This window comes from Xiphophorus maculatus, chromosome 7, assembly GCF_002775205.1.
Source record: "Xiphophorus maculatus strain JP 163 A chromosome 7, X_maculatus-5.0-male, whole genome shotgun sequence".
NCBI classification, from domain to species: domain Eukaryota; kingdom Metazoa; phylum Chordata; class Actinopteri; order Cyprinodontiformes; family Poeciliidae; genus Xiphophorus; species Xiphophorus maculatus.
Window position 1 is genome coordinate 30,893,264 of NC_036449.1, and position 25,948 is coordinate 30,919,211.

The following is a 25,948-nucleotide window of genomic DNA, read 5'->3' on the forward strand; positions in this document are numbered from 1 at the left end:
GGGAAATCAATGCATATCTCTGTACCTCTGCAGCTTTGTTAATTGATTCATGCGTTGCTTTGTATGGGATTAAACTCTGTGATCTGTGACATCAACGCGCTCTGTTGTTGTTTCACTTTCTCTGCAGCGCCGCCCGTTAAGAGGACCCGGGAATTTAAGGAAGAAGGAGCCAAACGTTTTGTCCAAAGTTCATATTAAATTATTCTTCCTTAACACTGCCTACTGTAGAAAAAATACGAGCCGCAAAAAACTCTTCGGAGAAAATAAAAAAAAAAACATAGATGTATGTAGAAAACAAACGTTTTGTAACCTGAGAAGCTGGAAAATATTCCTGCAGACATTAATGTTTTATTCATCTTTTATTTTGTGTTCCGATCTGAAGCTTCCCTTATTATTATTTGTTTTTACCCCTCCAGGGGGTCTTTTGTGGCTCTAGTGTCCCTTATATGAGGCTGACAGGAAACGGGGAAGACACGCGGCAAATATCGCCGGGTCCGGGAGTCGAACCCGCGACGGCCGCGTCGAGGACTGAAGGCCTCCAAATGCGGGTCGCGCTAACCGCTACGCCACCACGGCACGCGCCCCTTATTATTTTTAAACATAATGCTATGGTAAGCTAACGTCAAAACGGTAGTTTGCATGCAGTACCGGTAGGGGGCGCCGCTGTCTGAGAAAGCCTGGGTTAAACTCAGTGAGACGCATTTCTTCAGGATGGACGCGAGTCTGTTGGAAGGATTTAATATAAACTGGTTTTCTGCTTCCTGTCGGCCCAGTTCCTGCTGGCTGAACACCCCTCTGTTCTTTATCACCAAACTGACATCCACTCTAATATTTGTCTTCCCTTTTCTGGAATCTCATTATCAGCAACGTACAAACACTTCCTCACCTCATGAGATGACAAATTCACTAAATATGTCATAGCTCACTGCTAGGAAAGCACAGTCACCTTTGACCTTTGAGTAATATCACCCAGCGATGGAGGCTTGAGTCGGCTTAGAGCCAGTTTGTTTTAGTCCCAGTTATTATGGAAAACTGATTTTATGACTCAAACTTCAGCTGAACGTTCATGAGTATTAGTGTTTGAATATTAGTGTTCTTATTAACTGTAAGCAGAAAAACATCATAACTAAAAAGCATAAAAACATGAGTCTGTGTAAAATAAATATTTATTAGTGTTGGATTTACTGGAATTAATCCACATTTAGTAATATTATAATTCATTGAATATGACTACAGGCTGAACTTTAATGTTTCATGTTTATTAAACTTTAAAACCAAACTGTATTTTAACTTGACTGACGTAAAGAATAAATAATATTTCAAACAGACCAAGGCTTGTAAATCAACGTTAGGAAGACGTCCTGGTAGCTTTATGAATGCTAACAGGAGCTAACTTTAGCTTACCCCTTGGTCTTCCTGGAAGCGCCTACTAAAATACTTTTACATTTTTATCAGTGCTAAATAAACTTATGCTCATTGGTTGTCAGAAATAAGAGTTTTAGTCAGACATTTATCCATTTAGGATCGCTAACAAAACATATTTTAACAAGCTAATTCAGTTTTTTCCGTTGAAACATGTGAGTATCTGTTCACACCACAGATGGAGCTAAAGGTAAAGGTTTGTGAAAAATTGGAGAAACAACAAAATACATAAAATCACTCAGTTGAACGGTTTAGCTAACATAGTAAATCTGGCCTTGCGAATAAAAATATTGCGTTAGCAAGCTAAATAGTTAGCTTTCATGCAACTGTCACACTTTCAAACTAAATGTTTAGTTTCTAAACTAAATATTAACTTCAGACTAAATATAAATAGCTGCTAACTAAATATTTAGTTAGCATGCTAAATAGTTTGCTAACATGTAAATGTCACAGATTCAAACTAAATATTTAGTATTTTGAAATGAATACTTCTGCGTTTCTACTTCAGAAAAACTTGAATCTTCCTCAAAATTAAAATTCTGTAACGTATCTGTTTGTCAGGATGTTGTTTAAGTGTTTGAATGTATAAGATGCAGATAAATAAATTAAGCTAATTATTGCAACTGCTAATATGGATACATACGACACAGATCCATGTTGCTAACTATGGCGTCCCCCAAGGCTCTATTTTAGGTCCTCTACTGTTTAATGTTTACATGTTGTTGCTTGGTGGGTGGATTCATCAGGAACCATGGAATCAGCTTGTCTCATGACGACCCTCAGCTTTACGTCTGGTTGTCTCATATTAACCAGGTGTAGGAGATTTCTGTGGAGAACCCTGGTTTTCTGGGCATTGTTCTCAGGATATACTTTGTAGATGGGGCTGTCATTAATCTGTTCTTTGACAATGTACACAGTCTGCTCCCAGTATGACCTGAGCTTTCCAGGTCCGCCCTTTTCTCCAAGGTTGCGAACTAGCACTCGGTCTCCAGGCTCTAAGACAACTTCTCTCACATGTTGGTCATAGTGTTTCTTTCCGCGAGCACTCGACTGCTGGCTGTTGTTGGTAGCAATACGATAAGCCTCTTTCATCCTCCTTGCCCACTTTTGTACATATCCATGTGGTGTTCCACTGTCCTTCTCGGTGTTGAGTCCAAACATGAAGTCCACAGGCAAGCGGGGGTGCCGTCCAAACATTAAGAAATGTGGGGAAAACCCAGTGGCCTCATGTTTTGTGCAATTATATGCATGAACAACTTGGGGCAAAAAGTCTTTCCAGTTATCTTTTTCCGTCTCCTCCAGAGCTCTCAGCATTTGTAGCAGGGTGCGATTAAATCGCTCGGCAGGATTTCCCTGTGGGTGGTATGGTGTGGTACGTGAGTGGCTGACACCTGACAGCTGCTGTAGGCCCCTAAACAGTGAGTTTTCAAATTCACGGCCTTGGTCGTGATGTAGCCTAGCAGGGTAACCGAAGCGAGGAATAAAATCACTAAATAGTTTTTCCGCAGCAGTTTTGGCTGACTTGTTTCTGGTTGGCCATGCCTGAGCGAAACGCGTAAAGTGGTCAACTGCGACAAGTATGTATTCGTGACCACCTCTGCTCTTTTCTAAATGCATAAAGTCAATGGATACTAGCTCCATGGGTGCACTGGAGCTGATGCTCCTCATGGGTGCCCTGACATGTGTGGTGGGTTTCTTTTGTTTTATACAGGGACATTGTCTCGTCACATAAGCCTCGATGTCCTTCTTCATACAGGGCTAGTAGAAACGATCTCGGACTAGGTTGATAACTCTTTCAGTACCGAGGTGACCCATGTCGTTATGAAGGTGTTTTAGTACCAAGGACCTGTACTTTGCTGGCAGTATAAGCTGCTTCCTACCCCCAGCTTCCCTGTAAAGTAGCTCATTCTCAACCTTAAGTTTTCCCCACTCACACATTAACCTCCTCACTAACCCATCTGCATTTTGTCTGTCTCTGTCAGTTAGTGTGGGTTTTGTCTCTTTTAATCTGAGAAGTTCTTTTATTGTTGTGTCTTGTCTTTGTGCTCTTACTAGCTCCTCGTGGCTAATGCTAGGTAAGGCTGGTGTGTCTGACCTAGTGTTCTGAGCCAGATTTAAAATAGCTACATAGGCAACATCACTTTTCTTTGCCACCTCACTCCCCTCCCATGTTGCACAAACAATGTCTCGGCTAAGCTCCTCTGTACACTCCCCGACATAGCTATCAATGTCCAACGGAAGGCGTGACAAAGTGTCAGCGTCCACATTCACTTTACCTGGCCGGTACTTGATGTTAAACCTGAAATCTGCAAGCTCTCCTACCCACCTATGTCCTGTCGCATTCAACTTTGCAGTGCTCATTACATATGTCAGGGGATTATTGTCGGTATACACCGTGAACTCTGGGGCATAAAATAAATAATCCCTGAACTTTTCACAAATGGCCCATTTAAGAGCTAAGAACTCTAATTACCGGAATGTAAACAATAGTTTTTTTCAGCGGGGGTCAGAGTTCTTGAGCCATATGCTATGATTTTTATGGAAGAGATGCTGGACACCCTGCGTGATGATTGTTGTATCCCATATCTGGATGACATCCTTTGCTATTCAAAGAGTTTCACTGAACATGTTGAGGCGTTGCGCAAAGTCCTCAGAGCTCTACAACAACATGGGGTCAAGCTTCGCCAAAGCCAAAGTGTTCAGTTGCCCTCAAAGACTCCTATCAGCTGGACAGGTGAACACGACCACATCCTGAGGCAGCTCATTGACACTCTGTCTGATGCACCTGTGCTCGGCTACCCCAACTTTGAACTGCCTTTTGTTTTACATACTGATGCCTGTGGGAAAGGGCTTGGGGCGGTGTTGTATCAGAGGCAGGGGGGAAAATTAAAAATCATAGCATATGGCTCAAGAACTCTGACCCCCGCTGAAAAAAAACTATTGTTTACATTCCGAAAACTTAAGGTTGAGAATGAGCTACTTTACAGGGAAGCTGGGGGTAGGAAGCAGCTTATACTGCCAGCAAAGTACAGGTCCTTGGTACTAAAACACCTTCATAACGACATGGGTCACCTCGGTACTGAAAGAGTTATCAACCTAGTCCGAGATCGTTTCTACTAGCCCTGTATGAAGAAGGACATCGAGGCTTATGTGACGAGACAATGTCCCTGTATAAAACAAAAGAAACCCACCACACATGTCAGGGCACCCATGAGGAGCATCAGCTCCAGTGCACCCATGGAGCTAGTATCCATTGACTTTATGCATTTAGAAAAGAGCAGAGGTGGTCACGAATACATACTTGTCGCAGTTGACCACTTTACGCGTTTCGCTCAGGCATGGCCAACCAGAAACAAGTCAGCCAAAACTGCTGCGGAAAAACTATTTAGTGATTTTATTCCTCGCTTCGGTTACCCTGCTAGGCTACATCACGACCAAGGCCGTGAATTTGAAAACTCACTGTTTAGGGGCCTACAGCAGCTGTCAGGTGTCAGCCACTCACGTACCACACCATACCACCCACAGGGAAATCCTGCCGAGCGATTTAATCGCACCCTGCTACAAATGCTGAGAGCTCTGGAGGAGACTGAAAAAGATAACTGGAAAGACTTTTTGCCCCAAGTTGTTCATGCATATAATTGCACAAAACATGAGGCCACTGGGTTTTCCCCACATTTCTTAATGTTTGGACGGCACCCCCGCTTGCCTGTGGACTTCATGTTTGGACTCAACACCGAGAAGGACAGTGGAACACCACATGGATATGTACAAAAGTGGGCAAGGAGGATGAAAGAGGCTTATCGTATTGCTACCAACAACAGCCAGCAGTCGAGTGCTCGCGGAAAGAAACACTATGACCAACATGTGAGAGAAGTTGTCTTAGAGCCTGGAGACCGAGTGCTAGTTCGCAACCTTGGAGAAAAGGGCGGACCTGGAAAGCTCAGGTCATACTGGGAGCAGACTGTGTACATTGTCAAAGAACAGATTAATGACAGCCCCATCTACAAAGTATATCCTGAGAACAATGCCCAGAAAACCAGGGTTCTCCACAGAAATCTCCTACACCTGGTTAATGACCTACCTGTAACCGGTGGTCACAGAAAAGATAAAGCGCCAATCAGAAGCAGAGTCAAAGGTCGCCAGGTTGGTTCAAGCCAAAGTAAAAGAGACAGTGACTCATCAGATTCTGAGAGTGACTCCAGGATGCGTTATTGACTCAGAGTACCTGTGACAACCAGAGTACAGGAACCAGCCACTCAAACTAATCCAGCCTCAAGCCAAGTTTTCACACCCGTGGACCAAGGGAGGGACTCCCAACTGAACACTACAGATGAAAATGTTCCAACGGAGCATCCACACCCAGCTGAAAATGAACTAGTCCAAAACTGTGAAACGGACAATGAACAAAGAGAACAAGAACTAGATAGAGCCACTGAACAGGTTGAACTTGAAATCGAGCAGCAGGAGCAAGCACCGACTCAGGAGGGATCTCTCAGAAGGTCTACACGGGCAAGGAGACCACCTCAGACACTCAGCTACAACACTTTGGGCCAGCTTTTTTACCAGCCACAAGGGGTCATAGGTCATGTTGGACTGTGTGGGTTACAAGCTCCACCATTGTGGGTAATGCAACCTGTACAAGGACATTTTTATGCTCCTCATCAGACTGTACCTTATGCAACGGCAGTCCCTTTTACAATGCCTTATAATTTTGTATACTAAGATGTGGACACTGAAGGAAAGGGTAATTTGAGTGAGGTTCCTGTGATAATAACCAAGTTGTTAATATTTTGTGAACTGTCATCACTGGCTTTGAAGTGTCGGGAGCCACCTTTTAAGTTGGGGAGCGTGTGGTGCACCTAAAAAAAGAAAAATGTCACCACAGTATTTAGTTTTTTTATTAATTTTGAAATAGTTTCAGATAAAATTTATTCTATTTTCTAAAAGAAAAATAATAAATTAACAAATTTCATTTTGTTTACAGTTAGGCAAGTTCATTTGTTTACATTAGTACTGCGTTCCTGAGGTGGGGACGGGAGTGGTAGTGGCGAAGCGGAACCTTTGTTTGGGGGTAGTGATGGTGAGATGAAGCCTCATGATTCATTGAACCACTTGAGCCAACTGGTTCAGAAAGGGTTCATTTCTTGAAGCTTCATGTGCACACAAAGCCACCTACTGGCCAGGTGTATAATCACAGCCAGCTGTATCTTAATACGTGTGATGCATTGAATTTTTGTCTATTATGGCTCTTGGGAATGACGTCACAAAAGGTGTAGGACGAAATCATTTGTCTACATAAATTATGTATACACATATGTGTATAATAAAATATTGTTTGAATGTATTCTCTGTGTGTAATTATTCCCAAAATAGTAGTGTCATGTGATATGGCATGTTGTGTAATAAAGTTTTTCTGTGACTCTAGAAAAATGGCCTGGGCTTAATCAGGCAGAGGACAGTGAAAGTGCCTGTGGAACTAGGGAGGGGTAGTGAATAGGCTAATGCTTGTGTAACTTGGATGATTTCATGCATTTTTATTAAGAAACAATTTCTCCACAGTTTTTGGTTTCAAACGATTTCTCTTTTTTGACACTACATGGATGAGGTGTTATTATTGTACCCCAACTCCTTGGAGCACAATAAACACCTCACCTTTACAGAAAATAAGAAACAGTGAAAAATACAGCAAACATAATGCATCTGCAAATGTTCACTTCACCTTACCTTGTTAGGCTTATCAAATCAAAATGTTCCCACATAGTATCTCTCTCTCTCTCTCTCTCTCCTAAACTCTCCAAACACCAAACTAACTGTCTCAAACTAAATAACCACTATCCAAACTCTGCTATCCAAACTATCAAAACTCTATCCACTCTCTCAACTGACCCAACTCGCCTACAACAGCCCACATATTGAATGGATCCTGTGGGGTTTCTAAAGCTGTCAAATCCCGCGCCAAAATCTGAGCCACTTCCCGAAGCAGTCACGTGATACAGCCGGGCAGCGAGGCTTCGGACGTCATCGTTTCCGGCTCCTCCCCTAAATGAAGCAAGCCTCGATACGCGCTTTACGGAAACGCCCCCTCCATTACTCGACACGCCTCGGAGCCTCGGCACATCACATAACATCACTATTTGGGGGGCGTTGCTTCCAGGTTGGTTTTGGGATGGACTTCCAGCAGACTTCCGGTCTGCCCTAAAAAGCAATCTGGATGCTAAAGGCAGCGCTACGTTCCACTGCTGACTCCTGTCTGTTTGTCCTTTAGATTGCATAATCACTGTTACAGCAGTTCTGACACTCAGGACCTGTAACATCATGACGACCCTCAGCTTTACGTCTGGTTGTCTCATGACGACCCTCAGCTTTACGTCTGGTTGTCTCATGACGACCCTCAGCCCATCACTGCACTGTTTAGCTGCATCCAGACATAAAGACCTGGATGGTGCAGAACTTTCTCCAGCTCAACCAGGACAAAACAGAAGTTTTAATCATTGGACCAGAAAACAAATTTTAATTCAAAGATTACAAACTGCGTCTTTTAAACCTTCAAACCAAGTCAGAGGCCTGGGAGTTCTTGACTCTGAGTTTACTTTTAATCCACATGTTAAACAAATAGTTAAATCAGGATTTTATCATCTAAAAAACAGAGCCAGAGTTCGTCCTTTTCTCTCCCTCGCCACTGAGACTCTGATGCTTTTATTTCCAGCCGTATAGATCACTGTAATGCTGCTTTCTGGTCTCCCAGTTTGTGGAACGGTCTGCCAGAGAACCTGAGGGCCACAGAAAATGTTTCTGACTTTAAGAGTCGGATCCAGACCCGACTTTAACCGAATCATTTCTGCTCAGTCTGCGTTTTCCATACCATGTGGGGTTGGTAATGGTTTGTTATGTTGATCTGTACAGCATCTTGAGCTGCTGTTAGTATGGAGGGTGCTTTATAAATAAGATTGATTGATTGATTGATTGATTGATTGATTGATTGATTGATTGATTGATTGATTGATTGATTGATTGATTGATTGATTGATTGATTGATTGACAGCTAGCATGCAGCTACAGCATGTTTTCCAGGTTGAACTGGACCAGAGTTCTGATGGTGGGACATTATTTCTGGATCTGACTTCCAACCTTGATCAGATTATTTCTCTGTTTTATAAGCAACCTGAAGTTATTTATTCAACATGTTCATCTTTTGTGTAAAGCAGCAGATTTCATTCCAGTCTGAAGTGAATTGCTGCAAAGGGTTAATAAATAAGGTTTAAATGTGTTATAAGTTACTTATTAAAAGTTTGAGGTAGTGTGAATCTTCCGCAGGTGTTTTCTCTCATGACGTCTGATAAAAGCTGAGATTCGGCGCTGATGTAAACAGAGGCGCATTAATGCTGATAAGCCTGGAAGTGTTTAATGTTTAACCCTGTTGGGAGGAGGAAACGCTGAGAGCTAACCGAGCTAGCGCTGGTCTCACACCGAGCCGGGACCAGGCACAATGAAGACACGGCTTTAAGAGGAATTCAGAACTCATTCATCCATTCAGAGACGAACCGGACCGGGCTTCAGGCCAGAACCAGAACCACAGTTCAGTTTGGAGAACTAAACAGAAAGTCCAGCAGAGTCTTCATTTATTTAAACCAAAGGTCTTATTGGGATCTGAGTTTAAAACTGACTGATAAACTTCTTGGTGAGTTGGGATTATTTTGCCGGAACCCGTCTTCGGTTTCAGGTTTTGACCCGTTGGTTCCGTCCAGAGGGACTGTGACCGGAGAGCTGATAAGCTAATCAATACCTGGAACAAATCTTACCTCACCACTCCGCTATCATGAGCGAGAGCAACAACACCGATGGGGGAATAGACTGGAGCAAACTGGAGCCCACTTATTCCGTCAAGATCTTCATGACCGTCCTCTACACTCTCATGCTGGTCGCAGGCATTGTGGGTAATTCAGTGACCATCAGGGTGACGCAGGTGCTGAGGCGAAACGGCTACCTGCAGAAGAACGTGACGGCCCACATGGTGAGCCTGGCCAGCTCCGACCTGCTGGTGCTGCTCATCGGCATGCCGGTGGAGCTCTACAGCGCCATCTGGTTCCCCTTCGGATCCTCGTCTGGCAACACGTCCTGCAAGATCTACAACTTCCTGTTTGAGGCGTGCAGCTACGCCACCATCCTCAACGTGGCCACACTCAGCTTTGAGCGCTACGTCGCCATCTGCCACCCGTTCCGCTACAAGGCGCTGAGCGGCAAACGGACCTCGGTTCTGATCACCTTCGCCTGGGTTGTGTCCGTTCTTATTGCCTTGCCGTTGTTGATCGCCACGGGAACGCAGGGACACATACCGCATCGACAGGAACTGAGTTTCTGCACCAATCTGAAGGAGCACTGGGTGATGTACAGAGCTAGCATCTTCGGGGCGTTTGTCCTCTACATGATCGTGCTGATCTCCGTCGCCTTCATGTGCCGGGCGATGATCCTGGTGCTGAAAAAGCCGCTGGGATCCATAGACAACGGCATCAACGGGACCGAAAGGCTCGGAAAGCACGAGAGCGAAACCACCAAGGCGGCTCGGAAGCAAACCATCATTTTTCTGGGTAAGTTACTGATTTCAGATCATCAACAGTGTTAGTTGAATCTTTAAGGTTTATGGTTTCCTAACCGTTTGACTTCGGAAGTGGGAAGTTCACTTTCTGCCGTAAGGAGAAGTGACTAAAGAGAGAAATGTTACATTAGTGTCATATGGGTGTCAGGGTCTCTCAAAGCCACCAAACCAAATCCTGTCCTCAAAATGTGACCTAATGTCTGAAACCAGATCTGCTGGCCTCATTCCTTCATCTCATTGGATGGTTACATCTGGAGAAATCCATCATCAGACTCCAACCTCAGCTGTGTCTGATGAGAATAAAGTCCTACACATGGGAACAGGAACCCAAAGTCCAGCTGGTACCAGGGGTTGAGTACAGAAAGACTCCTGATGGTCCGGTCGACCCGGTTCTACTGGAACCAGAACTCCATCATCTGCTCTGGCTCGGAGTCAAACCAACCTGTTCCCCTCCTGGCCTGTGGGGGCGCTGCACCAAGAACCTCTGAAGACACTGAGAGCAACTTCCTGTTTCACTAGATGGAAACAAGATGGAGGCGTTTTTAGTGTTGGAGGATTTCTCTTTAGTCTTTTTCTAAAGACCAGGAGCCATTTCTGCTGCTAGCGCTAGGCTAGCAGGTTAGCGTTGGTTGTATTTACCCAGAATGCCCTGCGTTTGTAGTCCACTTCCTTCTTTTGGAGCAGTCTCCGGTCCGCTTGGCGTTCACATTCACACCGAACCAGAGTTCACTTCAACTGAACCCAGACTGAGGTTTGGAGGACCAGAGGTCAGAGGTCGATTAGCATGCACACCTCACCAACTGAACCGGACTTTGACTAGGCAGACGGACTGGACAGGATTGAATCCTAAGAGTCCATCCAGTGTTTGTTTCCATGGGTTGATGCACGTCTTGCAGTTTTGTCGTGTTTGGAGGACAACGTGATGCTCCTGCACTGATGGGGCCCATTTTGGGGAACTGAGGCTGCGCTCATGTAGTTCCAACAGCAGGACACTGTAACGTCTGTGCTCAACATTTTCTAGATAATCCAGAAAGTAACCCTCATGAAACTCCATCAGACGTCGAAACAGAGTAGGAGGATCATTCGTTGTCTTTGAGTTGCCGCGTCTTCTTCCGTCTGATAGTGTTAATGATTGGATGTTTCTGATCAGAAATCCAATCATTGGTCTCGTCGCTAATCAGTTGTTAATCGAGTTTCGCCCAAACCGCTCCAGTAGTTCTGGGTTTACATCAGAATGAGTCCAACAGCAACATGACAAAGTTTTAAACTAAGCCACGAATCCTTCTGAGGATTAAACAGAAAGATAAAAGATCCGACAAAGACGGAATATTTTTGAGAGGCAGTCAGGTGTTCAGAGACTTCCAAGGGTTTGCCAAGTCAGATCAAATATTAATAAGAGAATCTGCAGGATAAAGAGGCTGTGAGCAGCGAAGTGGACGAGCGGAGGGACTCCTGTGAGCGGAGCTTTGTGTCGGTCGGCTGGGCAGCGGCCAGATCAGCGCCGAGATGAGATGTGAGCCGATGCTGAAAGGAAAACAGGAAACGAAGCGTCGTACAGCCGTCTGGTTTCACTGAGCTCACAGCAACAATGAAAACATGGAGTAAATACCGACCAGATGAAACTGAATCACTGAACTGGCAGCATCTAGAAATCTGAAATATTCTGGAACTACAAATAATAATCATTATTCCTTCAATTACATGAATCCCCTCAGATTTGCAGTCACATAAATTACATTCATATATAAACACTCGCAAAGAGCAAAGAATGTCATGAAGGGACTTTTTGGAAAATGATGCTAACAGTGGTGGGCTAACTTCTGCTAATTCATAAATAAAAAAGCTAATCTTTAGCTTAACGCTTCAGGATTCTTTCTATCTTTGGAAATGCTTAGCATGTTTAGCTTCCCCTAGATCAGCGTTTCTCAATTCCGGTCCTCAGGCCTCCCTGCCCTGCATGTTTTAGGTGTTTCCCTTCTGCTACACACCTGGATTGAATCTTTGGGTGATTAACAGGTTTCTGCAGCACTTGATGGTCATGCAATCATTTGAATCAGCTGTTCTGGAATAGAGGCAGAACATGCAGAGCAGGGGGGCCTGAGGACTATCATTGAGAAGCACTGCCCTAGACAAATGTTTCTGGATAAATTCTACAATGCTAAGCTAAAACGTAGCTTCTCCAGTTATAGCAGAGCTAATTTTTGTGTTTCTGCTAGCTTTGAAAACATTTAGTTCATGAATCTTCTCCCACTTTAACTTTTCTGGACCAGTTCAAAAGCGTTAAGCTAAAAATTAGCACCTTAAATAATGCTGCAGCTAATTTAAGTGTTCTGGCTAACATTTAGCGCATGTAGCTCCTCCTAAATGAGTTTTTCTGGATGAATTGTGAAGCTTATCTCCTCTAATAATTGTGGAGCTAATGTTAGTGTTTTTACTAACTTTAAAAACATTTAACACACTTATCTTCCCCTAAATTCATTTTTCTGGAGGAATTCAAAAGCATGAAGTTAAAAATTAGCTCCTCAAATAATGGTGGAGATAATTTTCTGTTTCTCAACATTAGTTAAGAACAGAAAGAGTCTTATTCTTCCTCTCAGCGCTTCTTTGCATATTTTGTAGAAAACCAGCTGCTTTGCATTTTCTCATCTCCTTCCAGAAGCGCTGATCCGGCGCCGCAGCATCAGATCCGTTCTGTTTACTGCAAACAAAAATCTGCATCCATCAGACTCTGATTCACACTTTATTACTGTTTCCTCTGTTTATTGGAAGCCTCCAGCGATGCTAATCCAGCGGCTAGCGCCAGCTTCTGCTTCCTGTTGCAGAGGAAGTTCTGTTGGCGGATTCTCCGAGGCGCCGGGTCTCTCATCAAACCGCCTGGCTGCTGATGCTGCTGGTCGCCAAAACAACTCCAATAACCAACACTAGAATATTGATGCTCACATAAATATTGATGAAGGCAGATATTATGTGTTTCTCATGGAGGAAATATGAGTCGTTTTTTTATTATCCCACTAAATGAAGAAATGAATCCTGATCAAATTTCAGCCAAAACTTTAAAGATCAATCTTAAAAAATTTGCTACAAAAAGTCTGAAAATTTGAGATTAATCTCAGAAATTAAAAAAAAAATCTGAGTTTAAAAAGTCAAACATTTGTAAGAAAAAAAACTCACAAATTTTAAAATTAATCTCCAAAATTTTCAAGAGAAAATAAAATTTCTGAGTTTGAAATTTCTAGGAATAGTAGTTTTGATTTGTTTAACTGGAGAAAGTGATGGTTTATCTGATCAGTGATTGGACGGTTCACCTGATGACATCACAACATACATCTTTGTAGCGCTGTGTATCGTCATGGTAACTAATCTGATTACTTGATTTTGGTGCCATAATATAAGAATATTCTAAGAATATTATTAATATTTTTGTTTGTTGGAGCTATTTATTCTTTATTTGAACAAAATTATTACCTTTAATTTTGTTCAAATTTGTTTTTGGTTTATTTTATATTTCTGGGTTTATTGGTGGTTCAATTTGTTTTTATTTGCTTTTGTCTATTTTGTTGCTGTGTTGCCATGTTGGCGTGTTGTCATGTTGTCTTGTTGCCATGTTGCCGTGTTGCCATGTTGATGTGTTGCCGTGTTGTCATGTTGATGTGTTGCCATGTTGTCTTGTTGCCATGTTGTCTTGTTGTCATGTTGCTGTGTTGCCATGTTGACGTGTTGCCATGTTGTCATGTTGCCATGTTGTCTTGTTGCCATGTTGACGTGTTGCCATGTTGTCATGTTGCCATGTTGTCTTGTTGCCATGTTGTCTTGTTGCCATGTTGTCATGTTGCCATGTTGTCTTGTTGCCATGTTGTCATGTTGCCATGTTGTCTTGTTGCCATGTTGTCTTGTTGCCATGTTGACGTGTTGCCATGTTGTCTTGTTGCCATGTTGTCATGTTGCCATGTTGTCTTGTTGCCATGTTGTCTTGTTGCCTCCCCCTGCAGGTCTGATCGTCGGCTCCCTGATGCTCTGCTGGTTTCCCAACCAGCTGCGGCGCCTGATGACGGCGGCCGTCCCGAAGTCTTCCTGGTCTCTGTCGTATTTCTGGTTCTACGCGTGGCTCCACCTGGTGGCCGACGGCTGCTTCTACCTCAGCTCCGTGCTCAACCCGTTCCTCTACAACCTGTCGTCTCGTCACTTCCGCCAGGTGTTCCTGCAGGTGCTGCGCTGCCGCCTGACCGTCCAGCACGCTAACCGCCGCGCCACGCCGCCGCCCTGCGCCGCCTCCGCGCGCCCGCTGCGGCCGCTGCTCCAGAAGTCGCTGCGTTTCGGCCGGAGGAGCGGCGGTGGCAGCGGCCAGCAGAGGGCGCCGCCCACCTTCACCACCTTCCAGAGCGACTCGGCGCCGTCCGGCTGCCGGCTGGCCGTCAGCCTGAGCGAGCAGACCGGACCGGAAACCGGAACCGAGACAGAAATCTGAAACCTGAAGCCGCTCCGGCCCCGTGAAGCGTCGTCGTCACGGCGATGAGACAGTTTCATGTTTCGGCGAGTTTCTGAAAACTGCTAGAGCAAAAAGAATTGATAATTTACAAAACTTCTGAACGTTTGGACAAATTCAGCAGAAAAACCTCCAACACGGTGGTGGAGGCCTGATGCTGGGGGCGTCCAGCCGGGTCCAAATCTGCAGCAGAACGGCTGGAAGGGTCAGGCTTCAGGAACGGCCTAGTCAAAGGCATGTTTGGCCCTGCAGAGAGACTGCTGCTGGGTCACTGGGTGTACTTACTTTTCCACATGCAGCTCTTTGTTTTCTTGTTTTAATAAAAAATTATGCTTTCTAGAATCTGCAGCTCAAGTTTACAGGAACAAATATTTTCTAAGAAAAAATCAAATTTAAAAAACAAACTGAATGTTTTTCATTTAATAATAAAATCTGATTGGTTTGGAGAACTTTGACCCAGTTGAAGTTAAATAATCTTTTAAAGTTTAATTTTAGTTTTATCCATCAGGTTTGAGAGTTAAGGAACGCCAGGAAGGAGGAAAACCACAGAAGAAGAAGACGGTTTGGCGTTTCCTCCATCAACACCTGGATCTGTCATCCAGAAAATCTCCACTAAACCGATGGGATTATTTCCAGCATGAATAATTTTCTTTGGGATTTACAGGAGATTTATGCTGGTTTAACGGCTCAGATGGAAAATCCTGATAAACGGTTTCACTCAGACAGGAAGTCATTAAATCAGACTTCCTGTGTGTAATCAGCTGATTTCCCTGAGTCTGGCGGTAATCCCACATCCTGAACTCGTTTTGCTTTTCATCCAGTTTTAATTTTCTTCCCGGCTGAAACAAACAGAACCGATTCGGCTCTGAGACTCGCTGTGATGATGATGAGGAGGTTCATCTTCATCGTGTTTTCTCTTCATCGATCCAATGGCTGCTGGATTATTTACTCTGCGGGGCGTCACGTCGATTTCCTTCCCCTCTTCTGTTTCCTGTCCAGATCTCACCGACACTTTAAACTTATTTTATCTTAAGGATAAATAAATATCTACTTGCTTACAGATGACTTTGATTTTTAATAAATATTTTAAATCAAACTAAAGTTAATACCAAAGATTATTGGGAGCCATTGTTAAAGTTGAACTGGAACTGAATAATTTGGGTTCATTTGGCTGTTATAGGAGGTTCAGTTCATGAATTCATTCTTTATAAACACAGTTAGCTCAGAGCTGTGAGCTAGCCTGAGCCGCTCTGAGCTAGCTCACAGCTAGCTCACAGCTAGCGCAGAGCTGTGAGCTAGCTGTGTTTTTTCTTTTTTTGACCAACATTTACATTTATTTAGATTATAAAACAAAGTAAAATCAGCTTTAAGGGTTAAATATTTATCGATGGATCTACAGCAGCAGGAAGTTATGAAGACCCAGCTTTTATTTTGACAATCCACTTCCACTGAATTAGCATATTAGCTAAATATTTAGTTTGAAACTGTGGTTTTTATAAATAATAAATAACATGGTTAAAATATGACTTTAAAATTAATCCCCATTCATTTCTCTATAAGAAGCTAAATAATAAAAATTATTGCTGATAATTTGTAATTCATTTTACAAACAGCTCTCCTGAGTGACGAACACAAACATGGCTGAACGTCTTCCTGTTGGTTTGTCCCAGTAAAACGCATCAACACCGGCGATGAAATGAGACGTTTGAACATTAAAAGTTTTATTTTCATTTTTTTCCATCTATGAATCTGTTTCCTCCTGCAGAAGCTCCGTTTAAAACCTCAGGTTTCTGTAAAGACGGATGATTAATCTGGTGCTTAATCTGGTGATTAATTGCTCCAATAATCAGCTTTAACTCATTAGCCTACGTTCAGGTTTTCTTCCCGCAGCTGAACTGCGGTTCTGTTTGGCTCCAGTCGGCATGACGACGGTGCTAAACTCAGATTAATAATATGGATTTATTAGCAACATGTGATGCAGAAAGGTGCAGAGCGATCTGTGCTGACTCAGCGGTAATTTGCCGCTCCGGCGGGGATCAATGAGCCACACAGACCGGAGAGAGTCATCACTATCCGCCACCGCGCTCCCAACACGGATGATAACGGCGGCCATGTTGGCCTGACGCAACAACACGCTGCTGCTTTAAGCAACGCTTTCAGGAACTTTAAAATTGGATTTAATGCATAATTCTGAATCAGATATAATAACTTCAGTAGACGGATGAAACAGAACCGACCCGTTTCGGCTGAAAACTGGAAAACTCAAACTTCTTGTTTTCCAGCAGCAGCTGTTGGATGGAAAAACTCAGATTTTGTGAATCCTCCAATAGTGGCCTATTTAAAGCTGAGCTGGTTTTCTGATATTTGGCTCTTCAGGCTCATCTTTGACCTCTGACCTGAGCCCAATTTGTTTTGGTACTGTGTCTTTAAATGGAAATGAGACACCCTCAGAGCTAGCTGCTGCTACTAGCAAAACAAAGGCCAGGATGTCAACAAGCAATAAATTCATGTCTAAAGTGAAGGTTGTTGACGATCAGGAATCGACGAATCAGACGAAGACTTTGAGCAAATCCTTCGTGATGCTAACAGAGAACGTCCTGAAAGTGCCTGGTTACGTTTCACTTTGTTGGTGAAAGTTTCCTTTGTTTGATATTATAACTTTTATGTTCTATAATTATCTTAGGTATTCTATTTATGTTTTATATTCTCTACTGTCTGTGATTAAATTAGTTCCTGTGTTGTTCTTGTTTTAAATAAAGTTACTGGGGATAGAAAGGTCCAGTCCGGTCCGGTCCAATCCTAGTCCAGTCCCAGTCGGTCCAGTCCAGTCCGGTCCCAGTCTTCTCCCTCCCTCGTTCCTCCTTCATGTTGGAGGTTAAAGGTCACAGTGTCTCCCACATTCCCACATCCGCCCTTCGTCCATTTTGGGTCCCATTTCTACGGACTTCGGTGAAGTATATTACCCACAATCCATTGCTGCATGTGACGTTTTGAGTTAAATGGTGGATTTATGGAAATGTTTTGTTGTTTTTTCCGTCTTTATAGAAAATTAAAAGAAAATATCATGACAACATTAGTAATAAAAAGGTTCGATTTGATAAACTGAGCAGAAAAAAGAAGAAATAAAAAGAATAATAAACTGAGGAAAGTAAAACAAAATGTCACAAATGCAAAACAAATTTCAGATCTTAAGATATTAACATGTTGGTGTGAAGATTGGGCTTTTGTGATTTTATTTAAGCACTCTTAAAATTATCTCACTTTAAAATGGAGGTGATTTTTAAGCAGTATTTGAGAATAAAACTTAGCTGAGATTAAATATACCATAATTTAACTCTTCATCCTGTTAGAAGACCAAATTTTATTATTTTAAAACTTAAATATAGAATAGATTTATTGTACAATATCCACTTTTGAAAATATTTCTAAAAACTTTATTGAAGTTGCAACTGAAAAAATGTTTGTCTTAAAATCTCATCACAAAAAGCAGAAATTGATATTTATTTTGAATTTCTTTTGCAGAAAGTCATTATAGGGAAACTTTTACACATAATTATGAAATTATCTTTTTTGTGGGAGTGGAATAAAAAGCTGCTTGGTTTTATTATCATCATGATTTTTAACAAATGTTTTCTCAGACAAGAGGAGCAGAAAACTGATGAATTTATTGTTTCATAAAGTCACAACATTTATAGTTTCTTTTAAAAAGGACATTTTAGTTCCACTAGTTTTTTTATTTTTTTATTTTCTATATATGCCGTATGTTTGTCCTTCACTTGATCTTTGTTATCTCCACTTTATACCAAACTAACTTTCAGCTGCATAAAACAGATGGTTTAATGTCTATTAGTCAAGTAGCAAACTGTTAAATTGAATATTAGAACATTTTAATGTGTATTTTTTGCCATCTTGGAAATATGAAATAAGTTCACAGAGCGATCTGTCGCTAAAATACAGAATAAAATCTGTTGTCAAAAGTAAAGTATTGAACATGAGAGATTATGTTGAATTCAACATAAAACATATTTCACCAACAATGAAAGCAGAAATATCTTTACTGTTCATTTAAAATGAGCAGCAGGATGGTAAACAGGGACCAGTCCGCCATTTTGGATGTGGAGTTACGACCCAGGCCGTTCTGTCGCAACCCTGACCCCTGACCCCTGATGTGACTTTGACTGATTGACACTTCATAGGGCGCTGAGCCCTGGACCAGGCCAAAGAGAGGACGGGAAGATAGGAAACAGAACTGCTGTTTAAACTCTCTGTAGTGACTATTTGTCCAAAAACTCAAATTCAAAATGAAAAAACTCAAGAATTTAAGGTGATCAAAGCAAAATTGAATTCAACTCAAATAGCCACTTGATGCAGCGTAGATTCTGGCTTACGCAGTCTAAAAAAATCCAAAAAGTCAAAATGCAGTTCTTTGTTTTTTCCACTGTTCAGATAAAAGTTACAGGCTGGTGACTGATTCTGAGCAGCCAGGCTCCCAACCAGCTGCTAAAACCACCGTGTTCATTCTGTGAAACAACCACGTCCCAAACTCTAATTAATTTACTAATTAAGTCAATTAATAACCAAAGAAGTTATTTTAAATAACAAATTAAACAAAATTTTAATTATAAATCAACTAGAAAATAAGCAAAAAATAAAAATAAACTAAATAATCTAAATTCTAAGATTAAACTAAAAATGGAGAAATAGCTCCTACACTCTCTTCATCCACTTCAAAATAAGAGCATGAATATAAACATTTAAAAACTTGAAGAATTTTTATCATTAAAAAAAACTTCAACAGAGATTTTTCCTGAACAGCCAAGAAAATTAGCGCTCTAGAATTTATCCAGGGTTAAATGTTTTCATAGCTAGCTAAAGGGCTAGGCTAAAAATTAGCTCTGCTATTAGCTCATTAGCACAAGTGCTCTCACTGCTGCTAGTGATGTTTTAAACAGATTGATAGAGGAATAAAAATAGCTAAAAACAAATATTTCTCAACACTTAAATTAATATTTTCAAATTAAGGGCAGGACTTATTTTGAGCTGCTCTAATATATTAGTTTATTTTACGGTTTTCTACATGTTAGCATGTTGCTATGTGTTAGCATGGTTCAGTCTGTATCTCACAGGAAGCTGAAGTTGGTTTGCAATTCAGGAAATGGCTAAAGGGCGATTCCACCTAATTTTTCACTACCTTCCAGATTTTTAATTGACTCTAGTTTAAAAACAACTAGACTCTTCAAACCTGGACTGGATTATTCTCAACTAGTAGCAGAATATTTAAAAACATGTTTGGGATTCGTGAAACTTTTATCTGATTTGTGAAACTTAACGGGTCGCTGCAGAAGATCTTTCCTTCCAACAGCCGTCACCATCTACAGAAGCTCTTTGAAGAATTAATGAGTTACACCAACATTTAATTTCCCTTTGGGATTAGTAAAGTGGTTTTGAATCAGAATTGAATTAGAAAAAAACTGCATGGAACAAGTGTGAATAGTAATCTGAACTTTAGTGAAGTTTCACAAATTACGTAAAGGTCTCACAAATCCCAAACATGGATTAAAATATTCTGTTATTAGAGCAGAATAATCCAGTCCAGGTTTGAAGGGTCTAGATGTTGTAGTTTTTATTCTAGAGTTGATTAAAGATGCAGAATGTAGTAAAAATTAGGTGGAAGCTGCAATCAGAAACCAACTTCAGCTCCGTGTCTCACCTGGATTTGTCAAAGTGCAGCTGGAAGAAACAAAACTGTTTTCTTCTCCTCTGGCTGTTTGCTTTGCGTCAGAATCATTGATCCCAGAAGCCTCAGTGATGAGCTCAGTGTTTCTGCTTGGCAACCGCACGCTGCGTGGCTCACCCCGCCGCCCAGAGCCGCCAACATGGCGGCCGAAGCTCCAGCTGCTTGATTAGAGCTGGAGCCCCGACCGGAGAACCGGCTGCTGCAGAAACATCCTCCTAATATCAGCTTAATTCAACTGCTGAAGATAAATATGGATCAATTTGTCCACTTTCACAGCTTTCTGTCCTGGTTGTTACAATTCATTAGGAATCAGCATTAAAATGAATCCACAACCAAGAAAGCAGTCTATTTTATAAACTAATATTAGGTCCAGATTAATAAATGAACTAAACAAAGATAAAACTAATGAAATTCACAAACTCTTCCACAAACATGTTCAGAGCTGCAACTAACATTTACTCAGTTATAATTACTTGAATAACATTTTGGGAAAATATTATTTTTTCTGTTTTACTGTACTTTTAACTTTTACTTGAGAAAACTCAGTTGAATTATTGCTTTTCTTAGTTGAATATTATTTTGGGGTTTTCTGGTCACATCAACAGAAAATGACTCAGAAAAACAAAAATAAAAAGGAGTAAAAAGACAAAAAGCTCAACTGTGCAGAAAAACTCAGACATTTTGTAAGGAGGGGCCTCTGGGAACCTGCGGCCCGTTCAGCTCGGCTCGTCGGTTCTGGTGAAGTGATGAAGTTTCTGACGCTGAGATGAAACCAGAAAAATGTTCAGAGAAACAAACATTTAATAAAATATGAAATGCTCCTTTAATTGGTGTAAAATCTGTTGTTTTGCTGAGATGTGATAACTGATCTATGCTGTTTATTTCTACCCGGTTTACTAGCGAGCTGTTAGCATGCTAACTCTGTCCTGACAGTAGAAATGGCGGATCTGCTCTGATGTTAAAGTAACTTCCTGTTTCCTGTTCTGGTTTTCAGACAATCAGTGAAATCAGGATGAAATCAGGATCAGATCCTCCAGACCCAGTGAGTCTCTGTCAGCAGAGGATGGAGTCCAGCAGGAGGAGGACCAACATGAGGAGCGGGGGCCTGGCGGGGGCCGTGCCGGACAACGGCGGGGGCCGCCTTTTCTGGCGGGGCCCATTGCAGAGCGGCGTGCTGCAGCAGCTGATGCAGACAGAGTGGAGCTTCCCGGTGCAGAACTGCTGGTAGCCGGAGGAGGAGATGAGGCAGGCGGAGGAGGAGGCGCACGACTTCCTGTACAGGATCCCTGGAGGAGACGGAGACAATTACAGGCTGGGCCGCTAGGGGGCGCCGTGTGGAAACAGTAAAAAACTAACAGCAACGATTTGGCTTATTTAACCTGCAAGAGGAGAAAAATGATTTTCAGTCATTTTCACAGTTTTATTCATACATTTATAAATGTCACAGGTCCAAACTAAACATATAAGTGAGATAAATATTTAGCTTTCAAACTAAATATTTATCTTGCTATATTTAGGTTTCTAAATTGGATAGTTAGTAAGCTAAATAAGCTCAACAAATTGTTTTCAAACCAATTTTTAGTTTAAAACTAAATACTCAGCTTTAAACTAAATATTTAGCTCAAGTCTTAACATCAGTATTTAGCTAATTAGCTTATTAGCTAAATAAGCTAATAACGTTACAAGAAGAGGAACAATTAAATCATTAATACACATTGAATTTATCAGCTATAATAAGTTAGATTCTTATGATTTTATGACATTCAGAACAAATTAATGATACATTAAATTATTCAAACATTTAATGAATTTTTAACTAATTTGGAATACATTTTACAATTTTGTCCCTTTTGGCCTTCCATACATCGATTTTAAGCTCCGGCACAAATTATTTTATTGAAAAACAGGAGATAAAACAGCTACACACAATCCTAATCTAGAGAATAATTATCTCACAGTCTGGGATTAACCAGGAAGTTAATCCCAGGAAGTTTCTGATATGGGGGCTTCCCCAGGGCGGCATTAGAGGGGGGACAGACGCCCCCAAAAATATTATATCTCATCTGTCCGGAGGCACATTTGCTGGTTTTTCCCATCTAAAAGTCAAGAGGAATTTGTTTAAAGAGAAATTTAATACCTGAAGTATATTTTCAGGATGTGTTGCTTTCATTCTGATCTGGATTCAAACGTTTTAGTTTTTGAGACACTGCAGAGATGATTTAACCGCATCAGGAAAGGAAATCATGAATTTCATAACATTTTGTAGAGAGAGGAACTAATCTGTGATCAGGACAACCGAAGCTGGTCAGGCTAAGGATCCGCTCCAGGATCCGCTCCAGGATCCGCTCCAGGAAACCATCTCTATGGACGTGTTGGTGAGAATCAGCCTGACCGTTTCTGTCTCTCAGCTCACTGAGCGACGATTTGTTATGAAGGAGTTATGAACGTGTCTGCTGGTGTTTTCCAGCCAGCAGAGTCTCCCTGCAGAGTGGCGGCCATGTTGGATGGCAGGTGGAGGTGATCGTGAAATGTTTTCTTAAAGCTGCGGCGCTCGCAGACAGACTGGAGGATTTCTGCAGGAGCCCTTTAGATTCATAAGAACCAGAACAGGAAGACGTGACATTAAACACCAACTGCAACACAAAGAGGCTCTACTGGCCTCAGCTACGGATTCAGACACAAAAATGTACAAAAAAACATTTTAGCAGAAACTTATGAACAGAAATTAACGCAGACAGCTGCAACCTTCAGCACCCAAGGAGACTTTTTCCCCAATCCTAATAAATAAATCTCCCTAGAGCCAAACTGCTTAGCTACAGACTAAACATTTAGTTAGCATGATACGTATGTAGCATACTCACTAAATATTTAGTAACCAAGCTAAGTATTTACCTCCATTTATCTAAATAGTTAGCAACTAACTATTGACAAACAAACTATTCACGTTTGCAAGCTAAAAATGTAGTAAACTAAATAGTTAGCTTGCTAACTAAATATCTCGGTACCAAACTAAGCAGTTAGCTGTAAGCTAAAGCCAGCCACCACCCTTCGCTCTAACTCACCGTCGTCGTTCATCAGCACCTCCTTCTGGCACATGTCCTGAACGTTGACGGTGCAGTTGACGATGAACTCGGGCGCGGCGCAGTCATCCGTCATCTCACACTGGTAGCACTGGATCTGGAGGGCCAGGCCTGCAGCACACACACAAACACACACACTGCAGTCCCTTATCAGGCAGGAAACCAGGACCCAACTGCCATGAGGAAGCAGGAATGGAGCAACGGAAACAGAACTCCAAAACTGTCTGTAGCTAAAAGCTAAAACCCAGCAGGACGGCAGAGAATCTCTGATCAATAACATGGCTGCCAGCGATGACCATGCTAACTAAAGGGCTAGTTATGCTAACCCTAAAGACCATAAACATTAGCTCTGCTAATGCTAAAGTGCCAGCATGCTGTTTAGCAGAAGCTAATGCTAAAGCGCTATAATAACAGTGTGTTTAGTCAATGCTAATGCTAATGCTCTAACTCTAACCTGACTCCCACCGGGGGTCACAAGCACAACTCTAAATAATTCATGAGGGAATTTGTTCTTGTATTTAATTAAAGCCTCATTTGTTGGTTTCTTGTGTCTTTGCCACTCGCTCAATAAAGTTTCTTGTATAAACAAGACGAGAGGAAACGGAAAACAATCTTCAGCAACATGAAACGGCAAAATAATTAAAGAGTTTTTAACGGTGGACAACCAAAACTTCAACACCGAAGTCAAACTTTAGTCAACTAAAAGTTTACAAAACAACCAAGTAAATTAACAAATTTATCTGGAAAAAATTATTTAATCGAAGTGAAGTGTGCTACATGTTTCAGTAAAAAAAAAATATTGGCAAAAGGAATATGCCAAGCAAATTTTCTTGTCTGGTTATCAGTTTGGTCAGACGGGTCTGGGAAGGTTCTGGAGGTTCTGTTGGTTCTGAACACAGAATTTTTCTCCAGGCTGTTCCTCTGCCTGTTCAGATCCAAATGAAGAGAAAGCAGCTAAACTGCATTTAAAACGATCATCAACACTGATTAAAGTTACATTAAAAATGTCTGAAATGTTTCTGAAATCTAGTCGGAGGTGAAGAGATTCTTGTTTATGTCACCATCTTTGTTCCATTTCATTAACTGCACAACTGGCTGAAAATAAAATCTGATTTTAACCGTTTAGTGTCCGTGGAGAACTGAGAGGAGACAAGATCAGGATGTTCAGCCTGAGATGTGAGGAAAAATAACCCAGGAGTTCTTCTGGGTTTCTGGTTCTTCTGGGTTTCTGGTTCCTCTGGGTTTCCGGTTCCTCAGGGTTTCCGGTTCTTCAGGGTTTCCGGTTCCTCTGGGTTTCCGGTTCCTCTGGGTTTCCGGTTCCTGTGGGTTTCCGGTTCCTGTGGGTTTCCGGTTCCTCTGGGTTTCCGGTTCCTCTGGGTTTCCGGTTCCTCTGGGTTTCCGGTTCCTCTGGGTTTCCGGTTCCTCTGGTTTCCTCAACGCCAGAAACGATTAATAATGAACAGAAGCTAATAATGAATAATGAATGGACAGAAGCTGCTCTGTCCATAACCCTAATCAGCTGTGTCACTTTTATTATTTTTTTCATCTGCTGGAAATCAAAATCATTGCCGAGATTTGAAATAATAAGTTTCAGTTGTTCTTGTTATCAGTTTTAAATCGTTCAGTATTTTTCTCTGAGCGGAAATTAAAAGAATCTGCAGATTTTTCTCCTTCATTTGCAGCAGATTTTCTCATTAAACTCACCTGGTTGTTGCGCGCAGAGCCACAAACAATCAGAACCAGAAATAAAGGTTCGAGTAGAACCGGACCGGGTCAGAACCAGACCGGGTCAGAACCGGACCGGATCCCAACAGGAAACATCCATCACCGTTCAGACCGGTTCCTCCACCTGCAGCTCTGATTTGTCTCAGAATCCAAATCCCGCCGCGTTGGGAAGTTACTTTGGGAATTCCGGGAATGTTGCTGTGAAAGCTGCGGTTCCGTACCTGAGCCGAGGAGGGACATCAGCAGAACCGAGACGGTCCGGAGCCGCATCCTGCCAGCCGGAGACTCGGAGACACGCTGCGCTCCTCTTCCTCCTCTTCCTCCTCCCGCCGCTCCGAGTCCCGCGGCTGGTGCGCGAAAACGCGCGTGCACGCCTGCCTCATGTCCCACGTGATCCAATCAACCGCCAGGCTGTTGCTCCTTAATAAGATCTTAATGCATTTACATATTTATTTAGCTGTTTGTTTAAAATCAGACCCGAAAAGGAAAAGAAACAAAAATATAATAAATTTTACATGATTTTAAAGTAAAACATTTTAAAGTAAAACATTTTAAAGTAAAACATTTTAAAGTAAAACATTTTAAAGTAAAACATTTCTCAGAAATTAATAAACTAATTAAATCAAAACAATAATTAAATAAAAGATAATTCAGTGATTCACAGAACGGCTCATCGCCGGGGCGGCATCACGGACCAGGGCGGCATCACGGACCAGGGCTGCATCACGGACCGGGGCGGCATCACGGACCAGGGCGGCATCACCAACCAGGGCGGCATCACCGACCAGGGCGGCAGCTAAAGGTTAAACACCTTTTCAATTCAGTTCAGTCCATCCATCCATCCATCCATCCATCCATCCATCCATCCATGTCACACTCAATGCCACATGACAGACTGGGAATTCACT

General features: G+C 42.0%; 2 protein-coding genes across 3 annotated transcripts; one reads left to right on the top strand and one right to left on the bottom strand.

Moving 5' to 3' along the window:
* The first annotated feature begins 8,820 nt into the window (after positions 1-8,820).
* Positions 8,821-15,539, top strand: gpr39 (G protein-coupled receptor 39). Its single transcript, XM_023336724.1, has 2 exons — positions 8,821-10,007; positions 14,005-15,539. Exons 1-2 carry the CDS (start codon positions 9,239-9,241, stop codon positions 14,478-14,480), a joined length of 1,245 nt encoding a protein of 414 aa, XP_023192492.1. The 5' UTR covers positions 8,821-9,238; the 3' UTR covers positions 14,481-15,539.
* A 4,566-nt stretch (positions 15,540-20,105) lies between these two features.
* lypd1 (LY6/PLAUR domain containing 1) lies at positions 20,106-25,399 on the bottom strand. 2 transcript variants are annotated; one of them, XM_014475104.2, is made up of 3 exons: positions 25,262-25,399; positions 23,298-23,426; positions 20,106-21,521 (listed from the first exon to the last, which is right to left on the bottom strand). In XM_014475104.2, exons 1-3 carry the CDS (start codon positions 25,308-25,310, stop codon positions 21,289-21,291), a joined length of 411 nt encoding a protein of 136 aa, XP_014330590.1. In that variant the 5' UTR covers positions 25,311-25,399; the 3' UTR covers positions 20,106-21,288. The 2 variants fall into 2 exon arrangements, with proteins under 2 accessions (XP_014330590.1, XP_023192506.1); XM_023336738.1 differs by lacking the exon at positions 25,262-25,399 and having other exon boundaries at positions 23,298-23,887.
* Positions 25,400-25,948: the final 549 nt, after the last annotated feature.

Bases quoted from the DNA above. Each gene is read 5' to 3' on its own strand.
- gpr39 (XM_023336724.1), top strand. From the start codon at position 9,239: ATGAGCGAGAGCAACAACACCGATGGGGGAATAGACTGGAGCAAACTG. The intron at 10,008-14,004 runs GTAAGTTACTGA...CTCCCCCTGCAG, and splicing joins GCAAACCATCATTTTTCTGG to GTCTGATCGTCGGCTCCCTG.
- lypd1 (XM_023336738.1), bottom strand. From the start codon at position 23,595: ATGTTATTGATCAGAGATTCTCTGCCGTCCTGCTGGGTTTTAGCTTTT. The intron at 21,522-23,297 runs GTGAGTTAGAGC...CGTCTCCTCCAG, and splicing joins GGTGCTGATGAACGACGACG to GGATCCTGTACAGGAAGTCG.